This window comes from Egretta garzetta, unplaced genomic scaffold, assembly GCF_000687185.1.
Source record: "Egretta garzetta isolate BGI_Z169 unplaced genomic scaffold, ASM68718v1 scaffold22, whole genome shotgun sequence".
Taxonomy (NCBI): Eukaryota; Metazoa; Chordata; class Aves; order Pelecaniformes; family Ardeidae; genus Egretta; species Egretta garzetta.
This window is the reverse complement of record NW_009259102.1, coordinates 512,374-535,195: the sequence shown is the minus strand read 5'-3', so window position 1 is coordinate 535,195 and position 22,822 is coordinate 512,374. Positions and strand designations below refer to the sequence as shown.

Sequence of the window (22,822 nt, the reverse complement as noted above, 5' to 3'; positions counted from 1 at the left end):
AGGGGAGACCTGATCGCCCTCTACAGCTGCCTGACAGGAGGCTGTAGTGAGGTGGGGGTCGGCCTCTTCTCCCTGGTAACAGACGGTAGGATGAGGGGAAATGGTTTGAAGTTGCACCAGGGCAGGGTTAGGTTAGACATTAGGAAAAATTTCTCCACAGAAAGGGTTGTCAGGCTCTGGAATGGGCTGCCCAGGGAGGTGGTTGAGTCCTCATCCCTGGAGGAATTTAAAAGAAGGATAGATGAGGTGCTTAGGGACATAGTTTAGTGGTGGGATGGCAGGGTTAGGTTAAGGGTTGGACTTGATGATCCTAAAGGTCTTTTCCAACCTAAACGATTCTATGAAAGGGAGGCTCCCCTTCTGCTGGGTTCTGAAAGATCCAGGCCCTTCCTTTCCCTCTCTTGGCTGGTGGATTAAGGGCCAGATTTGTCCAGGAGTGCCACAGTCTTCCTAACAAGTGTCATAATGAATGTTGTGTAAAGTCATGTCACTTAAAAATATGGAAGTACCGGTTGTTGTTGGGGTGCTTCCTGGATCTGGGGCCTACTTGGAATTTTCCATTTATAAATGTACAATCTTTCTGTTGCAAAAGGCATGTGTTCCTTCCATTTCCTCACACATTTAGCTGTTTGGAGTGCAATATGATTTGTTTGCTTCTTTTTTTCCCTTGTTTTCTTTGAAATCTGTAGATTTATAATCCAGATACGTTATATACTCCTGGGAGGAAAGCTTTGCCTGGTCCTTTACGAACGTTGAGAAGATGTACATAACGTCAATTGTTCTTGAAGGATTTAAATCCTACGCTCAGAGGACAGAAATTAATGGCTTTGATCCATTATTCAATGCTATTACTGGCTTGAACGGTAGTGGGAAATCCAATATCTTGGACTCAATCTGTTTCCTGTTGGGAATCACCAATCTGTCACAGGTAAAGAGAAAGGGTGCATTTAAGAAAGGGCTTTCTTGTCATAAGCATTTTGTTTTTCTCTCTTGAGTAATTCTCTGATAGAAACATCTGAAGTAGTGCTTCTATAAAAAAAAATTTTTATTTATTTGGATTTTTTCATTACATAACCTGAGTCTCTGTCATTCTTGCTCATTCTTACTTTAAGATTGAATTACAGTTTTGTCAATATATTACAGTAGCTCAAAATACACAGTTTGGAACAATAGACTAAAAATACCCACTTAAAAGGGTATTTTGGCCTCAAGCCAAAGATCTTTTGCAGCAAAAGGCACTAACTTGTTTATTTGTAATAAACATTTTCACTTCTAAATTGGGTCTTAAAATTTGGCCAACTGGCTCATCAGCAGAAAATTAAAAGCTGTTTTTCATGCCACGCTTGCTATCTAAAAGATGATGTATCTGCTTTACTCTTACGAAAACAAATTGTGTCCTCTGAGATCAACTTGAATCTCTATCTTCAGGTGATCTTTTCTTTTTACCCCTCCCTGTAATTATAGACAAATCCAGCAGACCTCCATAGAACACTTTCTGATTAATTTCCCTGCAAGCTGCATTATGAATAATAAATGCTTTTTAAGTAAACATACCGGTGACTGAATTAGTCATCCAGCTTTGTTTTTATTTTTTTTAAATGTCTATTCAGTTTTCTGTTGGGAGTCTCATGCAGAAACAATTAGTTGGCTCAATAAAACTAGACTGGTACGCTCTGCCTGTGGTTTTACAACACCATCACCTTGCAGCTCCCATATGTCAGTCTCTCACATGAACTCTTAACTACAGCTGTATCTGCATTTTTTTAATTAATTTCTCCAAAACCTACAGTAGCACACTGAAGATGTGTAATGAATTTTTCAAAAATGTATTTGTCTGTTCCATCTAGGTGCGAGCTTCCAACTTGCATGACCTGGTTTATAAAAATGGGCAAGCTGGAATTACTAAAGCATCTGTGTCTATTACCTTTGATAATTCTGACAAGAAACTAAGTCCACTGGGATTTGAAACTAATGATGAGATCACCATCACTAGGCAGGTGAGTCTTTAACATCTGTATTGCTTAGTAACCTATGTACATTTTTACCATGCTCAACAGAGTGACTTTTCAAGGATAAAAAAAAAAGGTAATTCCTAAAGTCCCTGAGTTTTTGCAATTGAGGCAATACTTCTACAGCGTACTTAGTAACACTAACTGCAGAAGCAGATCCAGTGTGCTAGGTAAAAAATTTGGAATTGCTTGGGAAATGAGTTTAATATTATTAAATGTATTATATCAATAATGTTTTCTAAGGACTTGCACAGAAGCGTAATAATAATGAAATAATGTTCCTAAAGCAAGTTATAATTTTCTATTTTGTGGCTTTTTCTTCTGCTTTCATATTTTCTGTTTCCTGTTAATATCTGAACTGGGTGTTAAAGTTGGTCTCCAAGAACAAAGGAACTACTACCTTTTTGACAAAGATTTCTCCCCAGGTTTTTTGTTTGTTTGTTTTTTAAAAGGTAAAAACTTGTGGAGTTTGGAAATTTTCTTGTCAATATTGCCTTCAGTGACTGATCTTTCTTATGTTTTAGTTAAATATTTTAGATGTCTCTTTAGTCCAACAAGATCTGTTTTAATATTCTGTGTATTATACTTCTGTATAGTATGCATATATATGTGTATGCAAAGATATATGGGATTTGCTCAGATTTTTTATTCTTTACTACAGTTTATATTCTAATAATGTAAAGTAATTTTAAAATCACTTCAAGTTTCTTCCATTTCTTTTCCTTCTCCAGGTTGTCGTTGGAGGTAGAAATAAATATCTTATCAATGGTGTGAATGCTACCAACATGCGCGTGCAGGATCTCTTCTGTTCCATTGGACTCAATGTCAATAACCCTCACTTCCTCATTATGCAGGTATTGTGTGCATCTTTGTAAAATCCAAAAAGAATAGAAGTTGCACTAAATTTGAGGCAGGATAGATAGTGGAACGACATTTAACTTCCTAATGAGAGAAAACCAACTTCACGTAAAAATCAAATGCCTGTTAAGTAGTTAAGATTTCCAGTACAGCATACTCTGACCCTAAAGCATGTCTTTTAGCACAAGACCTCATGTAGCAAGCTTTTTCTAAGACATATTCCAGTTTTATTTTCCTTTTTGTTTTTTTAACAGACAGGTATTGCTTTTATTATTAGGCTAATAAGATTTTCTTTCCTATTATATGCATTCCATGTTAGACAATATTTTGAATGAAGTTGATATACCGGCCGCTTTTAATCACAATTAACAAAGGAAGAGCTTACCAATTGGAAAAACCCTTATAAAGATCAACACAGGGACTCGACAAATCCGTGAAGTACTTGCAAGGAATAATAAAATAGAGCAGGATTTACTGTTTCAAATGGAACTGTCCCAACTTGTTGGGAGGCAGGGAGGGCAGTTCTGCACCTATTCTGCTTTCCTCTAGTTATATACGAGCTAAATCTCCAAAAAGCCAGTATATGAATAAAACCTTCTTCAACAGCAGCAACTCAGTAAGACTCTAGAACAAAATATGCACATTACTCCTTTAAGATGTAATCAGGAAAGTGAAGAATAAGCGTAACATATGACAGAAGGGCCATTTCAAGCTTGCTGTCCAAAGAAGTGACTTGTTTGAACTTTCAAGAACAAAACAATTGACTAAACTAGATTTATAAGTTATAAGCTCAAACATGACTTTTTCTGCTACAAGGATAAAAAATTAGTGGGTTTTTTTGGGTCTGGGTTTTTGTTTTGATTTTTTTTCAACTATTGCATGGTATACAGCCACTATTCTTGTTTTATCTTTCTGTCACCAGGGACGAATTACCAAAGTTCTAAATATGAAGCCTCCAGAGGTAAGGAAGTTGTCGGAGTTTTTTGTCTGAAGTTTTACTGATATGTTTTGAATGACCAGAATCAATATTCTGTTGGGGGGAACAGGACAAAAAAATCATAACAGGGATGGGAGATGTTTGATTCAGTTCTGAGTTGAACCTATCTAACATAAGAAGAAACATCAGGTTTTTGTAACTTTGCTTTATTTTAGATTTTAGCTATGATTGAAGAAGCAGCTGGTACTAGGATGTATGAATGCAAGAAAACAGCTGTCCAGAAAACCATAGAGAAGAAGGAAGCCAAACTGAAAGAGATTCAAATGGTACTACATGTTGGAAAGTATACTTTCTCTTATATTTGTTAAAGATACTGAGTAACTAGTGTAGTGTGGTTTTTAAATTGTAGAATATTTCATTTCTGCACCTGGAACTACATATTCATGCTTACACATATGAGAGTTTTAAAAATATGAATATAAATGTTCTATTTTGCGTTTCAGGTCTTAGATGAGGAGATCACTCCAACTTTACAGAAACTGAAAGAGGTACGGGAAAATTAGAAGAGTGGTAGGGCCCTTCAAGTACTGAAAAAATACTTTCAGCTACCCTGAACAAGTATGTGGTTGCTAATACAGCAGCACATTTTCAAGCTTTGTGGAATTTTTTTTTGAAAGAGAAATTTGGACAGAAACAAATCTTCTCTCCAAACACAGGAAATATGATATTCGGGACATCTAGGAAATCCTAGAGGGGAAACTTGGGAGAAGGAAGAAAACAAGAGAACTGGATGAAAAGAGATGTTTTTATCTTAGTTCTTAAAAAAACTTGTGTCAAGAGATATTTCTGCTGTATAATCAATTGTAGAAGTATTGTTTTATCTAAAGCTTTCCTAAGCAGGCCTGCAATGTACCACACTGAATATGTTACTTAATATGGAGAATCCTTCTTACCTACAAATAGTAATGTTAGTAGAAGTGCTTAGAAAGTTTATATAACAGTCCTACTTAATATTATTTTTTCATCAAATTTTGAAGGGGTTTTTTATTGATGTCTTTTCAGGAACGGTCATCCTACCTAGAATACCAAAAAGTAATAAGAGCAATAGAACATTTAAGCCGCCTCTATATAGCTTATCAATTTGCTCAGGCTGAAGAGACAAGGGTATCCTCTGCTGAAGTGTTAAAGGAAATGCAGGGTAATGTAGAGAAGCTTCAGGAATCGATGGCTGAAAATGAAAAGAAGGCGAAACAACTTAATGAAGAAATAGCAGAGATGGAAAAGAAAAGGAATAAGGTAAGTGAGAACAGAGTTGTGCTCATCTGAGTATCTGAATACAAGGAGTTATGTGAGAAGGGAATTATGTCTGCAGATAATATACCCTTGAATTTTTATTCTCTTCTGGTGGGCTGTTTAGATTATACACTACTTACTGTCATTCTTAGCCATTGTCTAAAACATCCATTTAAAGTTTTCATTTGTCTGAAATCCTTTACTTCTAATCACTATAAATGAATAATTGAAGAATAGAAACTGTTTGCCCTCATGTTTCCATTTTGCGCCTTCAATGGTAAGTTTTCCCAGAGACTTTTTTTTCTCCCTTTTTGTTGATGTCTCAAAAGAAATACACTTCATGTATGAAAAGAGTTTCTTGAACAAAAATCAGTACTGACCTCAGTTTTGGGCACAGTAAATTTGGTTAGGTACAGGATGGCCCATGGGGTCTTTGAATGCCTAAAAGCAGCTTTTGCTCAGGGACTGTGTCCCATGATATGGGATGATGTGGGGCTTCAGTAGTGGCTTCAAGTTAGTTTGGATTTTGGAGAGAAAAAATGTTCTGACCTGTTTGCATTGCAGTTTACCTGCATGCTTGATCAGATATTTATCTTTTCTACATATAGCTGTGAACAGAAGATGAAATACTACAAATACTGTATCTGTTTCTTAAGCTAAATTTAAATTTCCTTTATTTCTGATTATAGGAAGTTGGTAGTACACTCTCTTCATTGGAAGATGCTCTTTCAGAAATTCAAAGAGTTCATGCTAAAGCACAAAGTGCCCTTGATCTCAAGACGCAGAGCTTAAAAAGTGAAGAGAATAAGTACAAAGAACTGGTAAAAAGTATGCAGGAGGTAAGACCTTTGTATACAGTTTTCCTTTAACACTAAATTAGTTCAGATTGAGGGGGACAGCTGTTTTTTCTTACCTATTATGATAAGAGAGAATCTATGATTGGCAGGAATTACATCAGGAAAGCAAAACCAAATGGTAAGAGCATTGTTTGATTTGTGCAGCAGAGTTAGTAGGGTCCCATTAGAAACAAACATGATGCATATACAAATAAAGTGCAACTCTGTGGCTGCCAGCCTTTTGTTAAGCACAGGAGAGATCCCTATAGCTTAAAAAGTATTATGCTCTCTGGATGTGTGGTATTCTTAAAATTAAAAGAGAAATTTCTACATTGTATATTTCTGATAGTCAATGGCTTTTTTATGCAAGAGGAGCACTGGAGAATACTTTTTAGTTATTGGGAAGAGCTATTTCTCCTAGTTCTTGGGCATTTATCATCTCTTCCTGTATTCAATCTGTAGATACTCAGTGCACTCATGGGGCAAGTACCAACCTGAAAACATGCAAAGCAAACTGTAAGATCACAAAATCTGATAAAATCTCATAGAAATGTTCATGAAGCTACTCATACCTCCTAACTAAATAACATGAACTTAAAGTTAATGGGACTCAGGTTCTTTCTTCCTTTTTTTCTTCTTGTTATTTGTTTTGCTGAAGGATGGTACAGCATTAGGGTCAAAGGAGAAAGAAGTAAAGAATACAGAGGAAGAGCTAAAAGCTTTACAGGAAGCAAGTGAAAAAGATGCAGCTGCTTTAGCTGCAGCACAACAGCATTTTAATGCTGTGTCTGCTGGCTTGTCCAGCAATGATGATGGAGAAGATGCTACTCTTGCTGGGCAGATGATGACCTGCAAAAATGAAATCAGCAAAGCTGTAACAGAGGCTAAACAGGTAAGAATAAAAACTCTGTCTCAGACCAGACTCCCTGCTTTTGAAAATTGTCTGAAAACCCAATGACATACTCTTCAAAGGTCAGTGAAAAGATTTGCAGAATATCTATGCAAGCTATTTTACAAGTTGGCGTACGCATTAAGGTGACTTTTTGATAAAACAGGTCATTTAAAAAATAAAAATATCCTTGCATAAATATAGACAAATAAGGACAGACTGCAATGCTGGGAGAAATTATAGGAACTGGCATTTGAGACATAAAGTAGGACTCGGCATACTCAAATGACTGACAGTATTGGATAGGAAGAAATTAGGACTGCTGTCCATGATACACATTCATACTATAGATTTTTCTACAGTAAAACTTAACGGAATGAAAACAAAGATGCTTGAGACTCTGAATGGAAGAACCTGTTTTCTCCTCAGTTAAATTGTGCGCTAGTCACATGACAGAAAGAGACACCACTTCTTTTGTCTTAAGATGGGAAACCTCTGCTGGGGTACTTGTCATCGTGGAATTTACATTTTCAAAGTTGAAAGTGCACCTTGCTTGCCTCACTTAAGGAAAAATTCTTTTGCGGAAAATAACAAGGACAGCTGTGTCACATATTAATTTACCTTGTTTCTTCTTGGACAATATTCATGTGCTAATATGAATTATTGCATCCAAATACATGACTTATGGTTTTCTTTCCAAATTGCCTGTGATCTTACTTTCAAAAGCCAAGGCTGCTTTTTAGCATTTCTTCAACCAGTGGAAACTTTTACAAATTATATGAGCACCCTGTTAGTGCAAGTGTTCTAAATCTGCACCTGTAAGATTCGCTTTGAAGATCTTCTCGTTCCATGTTTTCTTACTCCTTACAGGCTCAAATGAAACTGAGTTATGCACAAGAAGAATTAAAGAAAAAAGAAGCCGAAGTTAAAAAGATGGATGGAGGCTACAAAAAAGACCAAGAAGCACTTGAAGCTGTCAGAAAAACAAAAGAAAAACTAGAGAATCAAATGAAGAAGCTGAACTATGAAGGTCTGTACAGACTTCTGGTACATAATTTTGGGGCAATCTGAAAAGGAATATAGAAGTGAGGTGCATTGACCCTGGCTGGCCGCCAGGTGCCCACCAAGCCGCTCTATCCCTCCCCTCCTCAGCTGGACAGGGGAGAGAAAATAAGATGAAAAGCTTGTGGGAAAGCCTCAGCTTGCAGGAATTAATTTATTGCCAGTGAAAAGTCAGAGTAGAAAAATGAGAAATAGGAACAAACCTTAGAAAACCTTTCCCTCACACCTCCCTTCTTCCCAGGCTCAACTTTCTCTCCCTTCTCCCTCCCCAGCAGCAGAGGGGACATGGAATGGGGGTTGGAGGCAGTTCATCACACACTGTCTCTGCTGCTCCTTCCTCCTCAGGGAAGGAATCCTCACACTCCTCCCCATCTCCAGTCTGCAGTCCCTCCCACAGCAGACAGTCCTCCACAAACTGCTCCAACCTCGGTCCTTCCTATGGGCTGCAGTTCTTCATGCACTGCTCCAGCATGGGTCCATCCTTTCCACAGGGTGCAGTCCTTCAGGAGCAGATGGCTCCAGTGGGGGCCCCCGCGGGGTCACCAGCCCTGCCAGCAAACCTGCTCCAGCCTGGGCTCCTCTCCCCTCAGGGCCACAGGCTCCAGCACGGGCTTCCCATGGAATCACAACCTCCTTTGGGCAACCCCCTGCTCCATCGTGGGGTCCTCCTGGCGCTGCAGGGGCACAGCCTGCCCCACCATGGGCTGCCCCAGGGGCTGTAGGGGAATCTCTGCTCTGGTGCCTGGAGCACCTCCTGCCCGCCTGCTGCCCTGGCCTAGGGGACTGCAGGGTTGCTCCTCTCACACCTTCTTACTCCCCTCTCCAGCTGCTGTAGTGCACTTCCCTCCCCCTTCTTAACTATGTTATCCCTAAGGTGCTGCCACCATGTGAATGGGCTAAGCCTTGGCCAGTGGCGGGTCCATCATGGAGCTGGCTGGCATTGGCTTTGTTGGACACAGGGGAAGCTTCTGGCAGCTCCACTTCCCATCAGCAGGTGATGTCCAGCCACTTCCTGGGAAGTAGGGCCTCAGTATGCATAAGCAGCTGGTCTAGAAGAGAAACACCTTAACAATGAATGCCCCCATACCTCCTCCTTTCTCTTACCTCTTATTGCTGAGCATGACTTCACATGGTATGGAATAGCATGTGGGTCAGCTGTCCTGGCTATGTCCCTTCCTAACCTCTTGCCCACCCCCAGCCTACTGGCCTTTGGGGGGGTGGGGTCGGAGGGACAGCCTCAATGCTGTGCGAGTACTGCTCAGCTGCAGCCAGAACACTGGTGTGTTACCAACACCTTTCTTCTAGAAATACAAAGCACAGGACTATGAGGGATGCTATGGGGAAGAGTAACTCCATCTCAGCCTGACCCAATACAAGAAGGAATTGAAAAACCAAGTATTCTGCTTTCATGCACAAAGAAGTTTCTCTGGTCAAAGCTCTGCAACCTCTTGTGCTCCGCAGAAAAATTTTATAAACTTTAGGCCAAATCTTTTAAAGTTTGATGGAAAATTTAAATTCCGTCTGAAATTTAGATGGAAAAAGTGACCAACCTCCCTTCTTGGTTTTCCCTATCTAAAACATTTCTTGAAGTTAGTTTCTCATTCCAGGTAACATTTGTTGCAGAAGCTACTCAAAGTTTTAAATTGATATTGCAGAATGACATTCAGAGAAGCATGTTAGACTTTAAGTTCTGTCTTTGCATGTTTGGCATTGTGATGGTGTTAATTTATCTAAACTGGAAACTTACAAAGAATTCTAGAAAGGCTTTCAATAAAGTATTCTCTACATATATGTAGATAAATAGTGTAGCATACCAATTTCATAAGCTAATAGATTTCTGTGCTCTGGATGTTTGTCTGCTGCTTGGGTTCAACTCTTCAGAAGAGAAAGAAGCCACCCTTTTGGCAAAAAAGAAGGCATTGACTCATGACATCAGCTGCCTGAGAGAACTGTATGACAGCTTAATGGCAAAGTTTCCTCAGCTACAGTTTGAATACAAGTAAGATCTCTGGGTGATCCCAAAAGATGTTTGAAAGTGCTTTTTGGGGCATTTTATGGGACTTAGAGTATAATTCCATCAATTGCTTAGCTGTTGCTTTCCTTTTAAGTGCTGGTGAATATTGACTATCTCACCTCTGATGCAAGTGAAGCAGGGTGTGGGGGGGAAGTCAAGAAAATTTTACTGAAATAATGGGCACCATGGGAAGTGGTAGTCATTCTTAAATGACAGCCTTATCAAAATCACTGGAATTTAAGTTTTGTCTGGTGGTGTTTGCAAGCCATAACTCAACTTCAGTAGCTAAAACCATAGAATCCAAAGGTCTAAACTGCAAAAAAATATGTAAGCTTTAGTTTTCAGAGGCCTGCCTGAGGACTGTTAATAGTCTTGCTCCGTGGAGGTTAACACTTTATCTGTCTCCACCAATCAAATATGTATCCCCAGATTTATTTGCTTATGTAACAATCAGTCTGAACATATTTCTATAGCTGTGCTAATAATGGGACCCATAGTAAAAATAACTTGAGAATTATGTGAAAAAATTATACCAAAATCAGGAAAAACATTCTTCTAATGACCTTGTAACTGACTATTGGGAAGTCACTTTTCCTGAAGTATTTAACCATTTTCTGTGGTTTTATTCCGATAGAATTTAGAATTTCTTATACCAATATAATAAGCAGCATGAGTTTTTAAATATAACTTTTTTTAAGATGTGTGGGAGAGAAACAAGTGTGATTATCATAATTTAAATTTATTTTAAGAGATCCGGAAAAAAATTGGAGTCGAAACCATGTGAAAGGCCCTGTTGTGTCTCTTATCACTGTGAAAGATCTATCCAAAGCAAAAGCCCTAGAAGCAGTGGCTGGAGGGAAACTCTATAACATAATTGTGGACACAGAGGTAAGTTTCTTACTTTAATACAGAACTCTGAATGATGAGATGAGGTCGTGTGATGCAGGGTTAGTGAGCGTGTGCTTTGTTACTGAATGCTTAAGAGGTGGTTTGGACCCATGTGCGTGTTTAAATTGGGTCAAGAGAGTCATGCGTAGTTACTGGTAATGATACATTCCTCTTGCAGTGCCCTATTGTCTTACCTTAAAAACCAGTTATGTATTCAGGTGTGCTTTGTAACTCTTCTCATTTGAGGTTACTGGCAAAAAACTTTTAGAAAAGGGTGAACTGAAGCGTCGATACACCATCATTCCACTAAACAAAATTTCAGCTAGGTGTGTTGGAGAAGACATCGTCAAGTTGGCCCAAACCTTGGTATGTAAATAAATGTTATTTACATGATTTTGCTTGTGTACTTCTTTCATTTTGTTTCTTTGCTAAAAACATGGGCTTCTTAATGGTTATGCAAATAAGAATTTCTATAGGGTTTGAGGGTATCTTGATTTTATTTTTTTCCTTTGTATCCTTTCAGCTATATGATGTTTAAATAGGTACTAATTATTCCACTTTTAACTGAAATTGTTTTAAAATGTAATGTTTTTAGAAAGTGTTTCTATCAAGAGAAGATAGAAATTAAACTTGAAAATTCTTACAATTTAAGGCATACTAATTGCATTTCATTTGATTTCTAGGCTGGTCACGGTAACTTGTACATAGCCCTTTCTGTAGTTGAATATGAATCTGAACTGCAGAAAGCAATGGAATATGTCTTTGGAACAACACTGATCTCTAATAACATGGATAATGCTAAGAAAGTGACCTTTGACAAAAGGATAATGACGCGAACTGTTACACTTGATGGAGATATTTTTGACCCCCAGGGCACTCTGCATGGAGGCAATTACTAGTTTTATTCATATAATAATACTGTGTGTCTGTTGATTTGTTTACTGCTCTGCATGTTTTCTATAAAAATGAACAGTAACCTTTTTGTTTATAATCATTCTGGGAATAACATAATTTGTTTGAGCAAAGATTTGTCAGTCTGGAGTTGAAATTAGATTGATTACACTAAGAAAAAATTAATGGCAAACTATTTGCATAAAGCCGTTTAGACTTTAAATACTTAAATCTTAATTGGCTAGATAATCCTCTTGGAAGGAGAAATGCTTTGAATTCAAGCACTTTTTGAAATAATTTGTAATTTATTAAATTACCTCAAATTAATTATGAAAGGTTAGTTGATTTATAAATGCATGTGTAGTATTCAAAGTCTGCAGGACTAAGTTCTGTAACAGAGGAGGTAGTCTTCCTCCACTGAGAACTACTGTAACTTTAGCCTAGCTGCCTTTTCTCTTTTGTAACTAAACCAAATCATCAACCTGCATCATTAACATTTAGAATCTGCTATTTGCCAGTGGTGAATCCACCAGCCTAATTTCAGTTAGCTTGACTTTGCTTTTTTTTGCTGAACAGGTGCGTGCTCACAGGCTACACCAATATTGTCTAAACTTCAAGAAATTAAAGACGCTGAAGTAGAACTCAAGACAAAAGAATCTGAACTTGAGACTGTAGAGAATGAGCTGGCAAGCTTGAAGAATGTTGCTGAAAAGTAGGGTTTGCCCTATAAAAAGTCTATCATTTCTCTTTTGTGACTGAGTAAATGTCATATGAAAAAGTATTTTTGGAGGGCATAGGATCTGTTGAGAATGTAATATGCAGAAAATTATTCCCTTCCTCCCTTCTCCCTCTCCCCCCCCCCAATTTAATTTGTAAGTACAGCAATCAACAGGCAAATTTATTTTTTAGATAACACATGCAAGAAAACTTTATTTTGGGTAATAGATGGGGAAAAAAAAAAAAGGGGAACAATCATGTCTACTTGAAATCACAATAATGTTTACTTGAAATCACTTGAAGTTTTCCAAAGTCACATAAAGTCCACTGAAGAATGGATCTGTTCCAGTCATTTTTGTAACACGCATACAGAATTTCAGTTTGTGATAGCTTATTTTTATCCCAAGAAAATATAAAGAAACTGAAGGGGAATATCTGAGTGATACTGTTGTAAGGATTTAAATTAAATAATTATATTTGATTTTCAGCTATCAATTATTTGCCATCTTTTTAAAAGATGAAATATAAAAATATAGCTAGTCAGTTCTGTAAAAATCCCGTAAGAAGCTAGCGTTGTGTAATATGGTATCTACCAGCTGGATTTATTCTTCAGATTGTTTTGAGTTTTAAGAGACTTCCAGAAGTGATGAAAAGGAAGACATGAGTTTTGCTTTTAATGTTTTTTTCTTTAATGCTTCAGCCTAGCATCTGTCATGCTGCTGGTTGGAAAAACATGAGCTCTTAATTGTTGCCAAATTCCATGTGTTGCATTTGTTTGTTTTTAACATACCTTATCAGAGCTACATAACCAGGAGTTATATACATAGTAACTTACCTACCTACAAACTTCACAACTGCTATCACATTATATTAGACTTTCATGCATTTAAGCTTATTTGTCCTATAGTCATTGTTGTATCTCACATTAGAATGGGAGTATAAGTATTTCTTTATCTGCTTATTTCTGTTTGTACTTATTTCAATTGTGAAACTGAAGGGCTGGGTACCCTTCATTATAGCAGTGTATACCACTACTGTCTTCAAAGGTACCGGCAACTGAAGCAGCAGTGGGAGATGAAGTCTGAGGAAGCAGAGCTGTTGCAAACGAAGCTTTGTCAAAGTGCTTATCACAAACAAGAGGAAGAGCTGCTTGCCCTGAAGAAAACCATTGGTGACAAATGTGTTCTTAATCTTTTAACTAAAAACTAATTACTGAGAAAGAGGTCGATATTTGGCTATTTCAGTAGCAGAATTTTTGCTTAAGAAAAAAAAATATTTTTCATTTTGAAAACACTAGCTTTATATTTTGGAATATGTAACAAATACAGAATCACAATAGACTTGCATAGAGGTGATTCACATAAGGTTGATCATTCTCTTGTAGTAAATGTTATATTCCTATTAGGTGTTCTATGTACTTTATAAATGGCTTTGCAGGGAAGCTTTAAAATGGATTTAATCCCATATTTGAGTAATCTTTGCTTTTTCCAAGTCATCTTTCTGTAGATATTTAAGGTTAGCAATATAAATGGTTTGTGTAACGAGAAAGCATTGGAAATAATTACTATTCATAAAGCTAAGGAAAAACGTAAAAGGATGCAAATGCAGCAATAAGTAAAACATCTGAAGAAAAAAGATGGATGGAAGGGATGCCTATGTAGACATAGTAATCTGGTGTAGAGATAGTCATCTGGGCATGAGGTGCTATCTTTCAGGTAGCCACCTGATTAATTACTTCTTGATCATGTGATTTGGCATATACTGGCCTCTGCCAAAAAAGAAAAAAGGCTTATTTTCAGTAATTTTAATGACTGGTTGTCTGTTTGGTCCCTTACCAATAACTGCTAACAACACGCTGTCTTAGAGTAATCACTGAAATAGCTGACTTTGGTAACTAGCAAACGTACAACCGCTTTCTTCTGTTAGAAGCAAAGACAGATTTATTTCACTTGGAGTTCAGGTTGTAAATCTAAAGATAAGAACGAAGTCCAATCTCAGTACTGTACTTCTTCATTCAGCGGAGTGTGAAGAGACATTAAAGAAAAATGAAGAGAGGCAAAAGAAAGCAGAAGATAAATACAAGGTACTAGAAAATAAAATGAAAAATGCAGAAGCAGAACGTGAAAAAGAACTAAAAAAAGCCCAGCAGAAACTAGATGGTGCCAAGAAAAAGGCAGATGCTTCAAGCAAAAAAATGAAAGAAAAGCAGCAGGTAAAACTTAACCTTTTTTGGCAGTTTTCTCAATGTCAAAAATAGTTGTAGTAATCAGAAAGTTTGATTCTTCTGAAGTTTTAATACTGTCAGTTTTGGAACTTTATATAGAATTCATAGAATCATTTAGGTTGGAAAAGACCTTTAAGATCATCAAGTCCAACCCTTAACCTAACCCTGCCATCCCACCACTAAACCATGTCCCTAAGCACCTCTTCTGCCCAGCTTTTAAATACCTCCAGGGGTGGGGACTCGACCCCCCCCCTGGGCAGCCCATTCCAGTGCCTGACAACCCTTTCTGTGGAGAAATTTTTCCTAATGTCTAACCTAACCCTGCCCTGGTGCAACTTCAAACCATTTCCCCTCGTCCTACCGTCTGTTACTCTGGACGTGTTCCAGCCCCTCAATGCCCTTCTTGGAGTGAGGGGCCCAAAACTGAACACAGCATTCAAGGGGCGGCCTCACCAGCACTGAGTACAGGGGCACGATCACTTCCCTGCTCCTCCTGGCCACACCATTCCTGATACAAGCCAGCATGCCATTGGCCTTCTTGGCCACCTGGGCACACTGCTGGCTCACATTCAGCCGGCTGTCGACCAGTAACTCCCCCAGGTCTTTTTCCGCCAGGTAGCTTCCCAGCCACTCTTCCCCAAGCCTGTAGCGCTGCATGGGGTTGTTGTGACCCAAGTGCAGGACCCGGCACTTGGCCTTGTTGAACCTCATACAATTGGCCTCGGCCCATCGACCCAGCCTGTCCAGGTCCCTCTGCAGAGCCCTCCTCCCCTCGAGCAGATCAACACTCCCACCCAGTTTGGTGTCACCTGCAGATTTACTGAGGGCACACTCAATCCCCTCATCCAGGTCATTGTAAAGATATTAAACAAGACTGATCCTAGAACTGAGGCCTGGGGGACACCAATTGTGACTGGCTGCCAAGTGGATTTAACTCTGTTGACCACAACTCTCTGGGCTCAGCCATCCAGCCAGTTTTTTACCCAGTGAAGAATACAGCTGTCTAGGCCATGAGCCACCAGCTTCTCTAGGAGAATGCTGTGGGAGACTGTGTTAAAGGCTTTGCTGAAGTCCAAGTAGACAACATCCACAGCCTTTCCCTCATCCACCAGGTGGGTCACCTGGTCGTGGAAGGAAATCAGGTTATATATATTATTCTGTAGTCACTGACATAGAATTGCTGATGTTTTGTTTTGGTTTGGTTTTTTTTTGAAGTTGCGGTGAAGAACAGGTGCTGTTTATCTTCTACAGCATTTACTATGTCAAATTGAATCTGAATTCTTTCCATTTAAGCATAACTGTTATAAATTTGAAAACCTCTTTCTAGGAAGTTGAAGCTTTAGTTCTGGAACTTGAAGTGCTGAAACAAGAACAGGCCTCTTACAAAGAACAGATGGCAGCTGCAGTCAAGGCAATCGAATTCTACAAGGAGCAAGTTAATGCTATGGCTGATGAGGTGTCTAAAACAAAGGTAAAAGTGAATACTCTGTTTCATTATCTGTGTTGATGTTACTGAAGATATCATCTAAAGCTCGAAATATAATGAGTATTTTGTTGTTCAGATTTTCTTGCCAGCACTCCATTATGTTTAGCCCAGGTAGTGGGATTTTTTGGCTTTGTTACCACGTGTGAATTTTTTCTCCTTCCTTGCTGTGTCCTCCTAACAACTTTAAAAGAAGCTAACAAATGGCTGTTTGATCTGCTTTTCAGGAATCTGTAGAGAAATCACAGAAGGAGCTTGCCAAGCAAAAGGAAGCAATTTTGTTACAGGATAAAGCAATTAAAGCCAAATCTGCAGACATACAAAAATGCAAAGAACAAAATAACGAATTACAGCTTAAGGTTAAAACACTAGAACACAACATCAGCAAACATCAACAAGAGACTGCTGATGCTGCTGCCAAGGTATTTCAGAACTGTGCTTTTCCTTGCATCTTGTGACCAAGAGTGGTTATTTCCCTTGCCACATGCAAAAGAAATAGCCTTTTTTCTTAATAAGCACTGTCATGTTTCCAGCTCTTGTTGTGAAAAGCTTTATTTCAGAAGGAGGGGGTAGAAACTGTAAATTGTAACAGAGCTTATCAGTATGGACTAATAGTAGATCACACTAAGAAGGCGATCACTGAGAACAACATTCTGGCTGTATGGACAAATTAGGTAACTAATTGAAGAAGCTCATCCAGAAATATAGTGACAATGGCTTAGTCCAGATATGGAAAAACCTGTTCTAAGTAAGTATGACAGGTATATGTGAAAGCCCCCTTAAAATCTTGGTTGATCTACAGTCTTGGAAATCACATGAAGCATTGTAAAGATAAACACCTGTACTATATTTGCATCAAATTAACGTTGTAGAATAATTTCAGGGTGTTGATTTTTTTTTTTTAATTATTTTTCATTCACATTTGAGAAGGAAAAAAAAAAAGAAGCCTCAGTGTATGTTCTTTTTTACAGGTGACCAAAATGCTGAAAGAGTATGAGTGGATAGCTTCAGAGAAACCACTTTTTGGTCAGCCAAACACAGCCTATGACTTCAAAACTAACAATCCTAAAGAAGCAGGTCAGAAGCTGCAGAAATTGCTGGAGAAAAAAGAGAAGCTGGGAAGGAATGTGAACATGAGAGCTATGAATATGCTTTCTGAGACAGAGGAGAGGGTAAACATTCTGTGCTTTAACCTTCAAAGATTGGGCAGGTTGGGTATATGGTATCATGTATGATGTAGCTGTATATTTTCATATGGTCTATTTCTGAATACACCAAAAGTGAAACTAAATCTTCATGAGATAGCAGGAAACCTTTTGTTAGATCTTCTACACATTTTTTAACTATTCAGTTGTGCACTAGTTTTCTAGGTTATGCATAATGTTTACTTTGGACAGTGAAAAGAATAATTTCATTCCTCCCTGCCCCACTCCATCCTCAGTTGGCAGCAGCAGCATTAGGCAAGCTTTGTGGTATCCATTACAGTATCTGAAAATTATGTACTTTACCAAAGGTTGCAGATCAAAGAACTGTTCATCTTCAAGCGTGATAGGCTTGAACGTGCTCCAGGGTTGTCTAAAATTCATCTGTATCTTGAGGCTATTCCAGGCTTGTCTCAAAACTGTCCACTGACTGACACTTCAACTTTTCCACTACTGTTTCATAATTAGAATTGGCCTGTTCCTCATATCAGCCTCCAGAAACATCCTTTCATCTACAGAAAGGCAAATGAGACATGATTAACTCGAAAAGGAAGTGCAACTTTTAGAGTAATGTTGGTCTTCCCCTTTGCTGATTGTTGAAAGTTCTAATGCTTTAATTTGCAAGTAATACCCTTAAACTTAAATCCTGCATACAGCTAAAGGAAAGCTTTGGATTTCAATCTTGTGGTTAATGGCTATTTCATAGTTACACAAACGATAAACAGTGAAACTGTAAGATCAGCACAAAATGTATTTGAGCACAAAGTTCATTGAAATCAATCTTTTCTTCTCACTGCACCAGTACAATGACTTAATGAAGAAAAAAAGAATTGTAGAGAATGACAAGTCAAAAATTCTTGCAACTATTGAAGAGCTTGACCAAAAGAAAACTGAAGCTTTAAATATTGCTTGGAAAAAGGTATGGCACTTGAAATCTAATTTTAGCAGAGGATCGGATTTATCTGAGATTAGTTTTGCATCTTTCAGTGGGGGGGAAAAAAAAGAAAACAAAAAAAAAGTCTCTTTCCAGAACTAATCTCCCTTGCCTAGTATTTAACTGACAAGGGAACCACTTCACTTCTCCTATTTCATCTCACTTTTGAGAATAAGATATGAATTCTCTGAGAATTGTCAAGATACAGTTAAACCTGCAAAACTACTTGACCATTCCTGTTTAAGGCCTACAAAAAGTTTAAGGAAGGTTAAGCTACTGGCATGCTGAAATCATTGTCTCTCACATGGAAGTTGGACAAAACAGAGACACAGTCTGTAAAAACAGACTTTTTGTTTGATTAAACCAATATTGGACCAGAGTTAAAATCTTCTGGTTCTGTGTAGCCCCATACAATGTGAGGCTGTGGACCTGGGCTACTGTCGCTGATAGGATAGGGAATACTGGCATAGAGCAACAGCTGATTTATGTTTCTGTTATCCAAGCACTCTGCCTTCTTACTAGTTATATCATGAACCATAACAAAAATACAAAATTTTCCCTTTCTACATCAAAAGCTCTTGACACGTTCTTTTCTGCTGTACCAGAACTTTGAGAAGATTGATTATATCCAAGATTAAATTGCTCACAAATGCAGTATTGGTTTTAATTATTACTGCCCGTACTGAAGATACCACTGACAAAACGGTACCTTTTCATTGCAAGATCTGGTTTGGGAAAAATTAGTGAATTGTATTTAAAAGCCTCACGGGTGGTGGAATAAGTGCATTCTCAGAATCATTCCTTGACCTAGGACATTTCAATATACATTTACAAAGTTGCATCCCATCCGATGTCTGAAGTTTCTGCTTAAGTAATTCTGGGAAGGAGGGGGGAGGATGCCAGTGTGTGCCTTTTACAAGGTGCTTATGCTTTTAATAGTCCTTTAATTGGGAGAAATCACAATTTCCCAGATAATAAATTTGAGATAGGGCATAACAATTTCCCTGGCTGATAGCATAAAGAAATCTGATATTTCTTTTATTTGATCCTTCTAAACGTCTTAGATAGTATAAGGCGTCCTGTATCTATCTTCCTTAGTGTTGCTTCTCTTTTTCAGTACAGAGAAAATAAAAGATTCCATATGCTGATATTTTCTCAGTATACTTCATGTGCTAATCTTAAAGATGTATGAAGTCATTGGGTTAAATTGAGAGCATAGTGCAGCTTACCACAAAGTTTTTAGCTGCTTGTACTCTAGATTCAAAGCACGGACATACATCTTTTATGGTCTGACTTCTAGGTGAATGAAGACTTTGGTTCCATTTTCTCAACACTTCTACCAGGAGCCAGAGCTATGCTGGTAGCCTGTAAAACCCAGAATGTCTTGGACGGTCTGGAGTTCAGAGTTGCCTTAGGAAACACCTGGAAGGAAAACTTAACAGAACTTAGCGGAGGACAAAGGTTGGTGTACTTTGTGGCGTTTTTGGTTGTTTTCTGTTGCAGTCATGTATAATTGATATGTCTAGCTAATTATAGTTCAGAAAACAAAAAATGAATCTTTTTCCCTAGTCAAGTCAGGGACTCTGTCTCCTTGCAACTTAACAATACTGAAAGCATTATTAATTCAGTTCAGCTCAAAGAGGAATCCGCCTTAACAATGCATTACTTGGCATATGATAACAAGGCAGAAGGCTTCACATTTTGAAATCGAAGTTGTGGCAGAAGCTGTCCTTCTGTCTCTTCAGAACTCATAGCACGAATGTGCTTTTGAGAGCATTTTGTTACTACTGAACAATTGTTTCCATAAGCCAAAGCCTCAAACAAGAGGGTAGAACATAACTTTCCTGTTCTCTGTATTAGATCATTGGTGGCCTTGTCCTTGATCTTATCCATGCTTCTCTTCAAACCTGCCCCAATTTACATCTTGGATGAAGTGGATGCAGCCCTTGATCTCTCTCATACCCAGAATATTGGGCAAATGCTTCATACGCATTTCAGACACTCCCAGGTACGATCTTGAAATGATTGTGATCATCTGTTTATGCACTTCATTTTGTTGCGGGGCAGTCTGCCAGTGGGGAGTCTCAGCTGTTCAAGTGTTTTATTCCAGAGATGTGCGTTGTATCTCTAAGTCATTTCAACTGGAAGTTACACTGATGATACAGCAACTGTGAAACTTAGAACCATTACATTTTTATGTAAGCTGTTGGCTTAAAAAACAGGTAGTAATAGGGAAGAATATCTGTCAGGTGATCAATTTCAGGTATGACCCACATCCTCAATTTTTTTTTTCTTTTTGCTAGAGTTCTTTAACCTGAGCTTGGAATATATTTTATTTTTGACCCTGTTGAAAAAAGCCAGGCACTACTGGAAGGAATCTCTGTATCCCTGTAAGCCTTCAGTCCTACAGATTTTTTTCATGCATAGAAACTTATTACTCTGAGTGAAAGGCAGTACCTGTCTCTGGTGGTAGAACATGGCCTTGCCAGATGACGAGAGAGAGGAGGGGAACATTTGCTACCGGTATCGTAAAATAACTTGAGCAGTATCTTTTGACTATGAAAGATCCTGCATTCCTACAAAATTCATGGCAACATTTTTTCTGGTGATTGATGCACCATGAACAGGTATTCTGTGTTGTGGGCTGTATTCCGGGCCAAGCGCTGGGACAGGGACAGAGCCGTACGTAGTTAGCGGCAGACAAGGCCTGGCCTGTGGGTGTATATTGACCTGCATAGCACATTCTGGTGGGCTTCAGTTATGTTCAGAATACTTTTTGGAGAATTGCCACCAAGATATTAGCCAAATAAAGTAAAAGGAATCCTCTTTTTAGAAGCCTTTTCCAATGTTGTTTAAAGTCTTTATTTGAATGGCGGCATTTACTTTAATCTTTCTGGTTTGTTTTAGTTCATTGTGGTGTCCTTGAAGGATGGAATGTTTAACAACGCAAACGTCCTCTACAAGACCAAGTTTGTGGATGGTGTATCCACTGTTAATAGATACGAACAGTTTCAAAGCAAAAATAACATCTCTGCCCTCCAGAAAGCACGCAAGAAGTGACAAAAGAATCAAGAGACATTTCAGAAGGAGGAAAACTTCACTAGCCCTTTGCGTGTGGTGGCATCTTCTTATGTGTTCTCTGTCCTCAGTCTGAAGCTAGACCAGGAGGAAACTTTTTTTTAAAGTACTTTAAAACTTGAAATATTCTTTTAAGTCTTAGGTTTTAGTTCACATCTGCACCTCATGAGGAACTTAAAGAGGACCCTGTTGCTTGTACTATTAGCTAAAGTGGCTGCCTTTATTCCTCTGGGTGTCCTGTAAGTAATTCCCATCATCTTTCTGTAAGTGTTTACACATAAACACATGTAAACAGTGGCTCTGTGAGCTCAACAAGAGGAACTGAAGCCTCTGAATGAGGAAAATCTGATTTTACTTGCAGTGCTTATGGCGTTTAGAAAACCTGTTGCAAAGCATAAACACAGTCTCCTGTTAAATATCAAGAGAAGAGTGGCATGCCAAGTTTTAAGCTGTTACGATTGTTTTTACAGATGCAAGGCAACATCAACAATGTTAACTACCAAGGTTTTTTTATAATTCTTAATAAATACACAGTTGTAGTTTTGAACTTCCTGCTGTATTTCTCAAAGTTTGATTAATTCTGTGCTCTAAACATCAGAGGTAAGAGAAAAGCTAAATATTTTTAGACATGCATGTTCATAAATTCAGAAATCCTGATGTGTCTGGGTTTTTTTTTCCCCCCCATTTCCCTATATTACCCTTACCAGAGCCCAAAATAACATTATCCTGATGCCTTCGTTAGCCAGAAGTAATGATGTGTCTGTGCAGCGAGCCAGCTTCAAACACAGTGCCTCAGAGGTGGCCTCTGCTTGCCACAGCTGGAGCACAGGAGAGGGACACGGACTCACCACTGGTGGCGGTGAGGCTCTGTGTTTTGGGAGGGTAGGGTTTAATGAAACCTCACCAGATGATGCTTTAGCCAGTCAGTAGCCAACATCCGTAAGGTTTCAATTGCTTGCTCTCCTCTGCTTAGCTGATTGGGGTTTTTTTCCCCCCCCTCTTCCTTTCAGAATATTTAGAAAAGTAAATTTAATTGAGGCTGGTTCGAGGGGTGGACATGGCCCTGTCTAGAGTAGTTTGCAAATGTTAAGTTCTTGAATATGATTTAAAGAAATTTTCAGTCTCATGGCCTCATCTTCCATATATATGTATGCACATTTAACATTAAGCCCTGTGTATATATAATATGTATTTGTGGGTTTTATATATATATATAGTGTATATACATACATCCCTGTAACCCTCAGCTCCTGCCTCATTGCAGGAGACCAAGCTCTTGGCTTAAAATATGCATGCTCAAAGTTCCTCCTGACTGCACGCTGTCTTTCCTAGTGCCGACACCTGGGACCAAGCGCTAAGTGTGTGTCAGGCGAGTGGCCCGAGGGCTGGCCTCTCAGCACAGAGCAGAACACAAAGATTTGGAATGCAAGAATAATGTGAATTACTCAAATCGGGAGGAAAAAAAAAAACCAAAACACCGCCAAGTCACTTCGAAGAACAGGTCATG

General features: G+C 38.5%; 1 protein-coding gene across 1 annotated transcript; it reads left to right on the top strand.

Annotated features, from left to right (window-relative positions):
* The first annotated feature begins 696 nt into the window (after positions 1 to 696).
* SMC2 (structural maintenance of chromosomes 2) lies at positions 697 to 21,772 on the top strand. The gene is made up of 24 exons (XM_009635229.2): positions 697 to 928; positions 1,848 to 1,997; positions 2,741 to 2,863; positions 3,790 to 3,828; positions 4,020 to 4,130; positions 4,308 to 4,352; positions 4,867 to 5,100; positions 5,787 to 5,936; positions 6,592 to 6,825; positions 7,693 to 7,852; positions 9,766 to 9,883; positions 10,648 to 10,786; positions 11,033 to 11,152; positions 11,470 to 11,674; positions 12,254 to 12,389; positions 13,441 to 13,565; positions 14,413 to 14,606; positions 15,946 to 16,089; positions 16,329 to 16,523; positions 17,073 to 17,273; positions 18,106 to 18,222; positions 19,538 to 19,698; positions 20,098 to 20,245; positions 21,145 to 21,772. The coding sequence occupies exons 1-24, from the start codon at positions 761 to 763 to the stop codon at positions 21,295 to 21,297; spliced, it is 3,570 nt and encodes a 1,189-aa protein (XP_009633524.1). The 5' UTR covers positions 697 to 760; the 3' UTR covers positions 21,298 to 21,772.
* Positions 21,773 to 22,822: the final 1,050 nt, after the last annotated feature.

Excerpts from the sequence above, each read along its gene's own strand:
- SMC2 (XM_009635229.2), top strand. The coding sequence starts at position 761 with ATGTACATAACGTCAATTGTTCTTGAAGGATTTAAATCCTACGCTCAG. Across the intron at positions 929-1,847 it reads GAATCACCAATCTGTCACAG|GTGCGAGCTTCCAACTTGCA; the intron begins GTAAAGAGAAAG and ends TGTTCCATCTAG. Across the intron at positions 10,787-11,032 it reads ACATAATTGTGGACACAGAG|GTTACTGGCAAAAAACTTTT; the intron begins GTAAGTTTCTTA and ends TTCTCATTTGAG.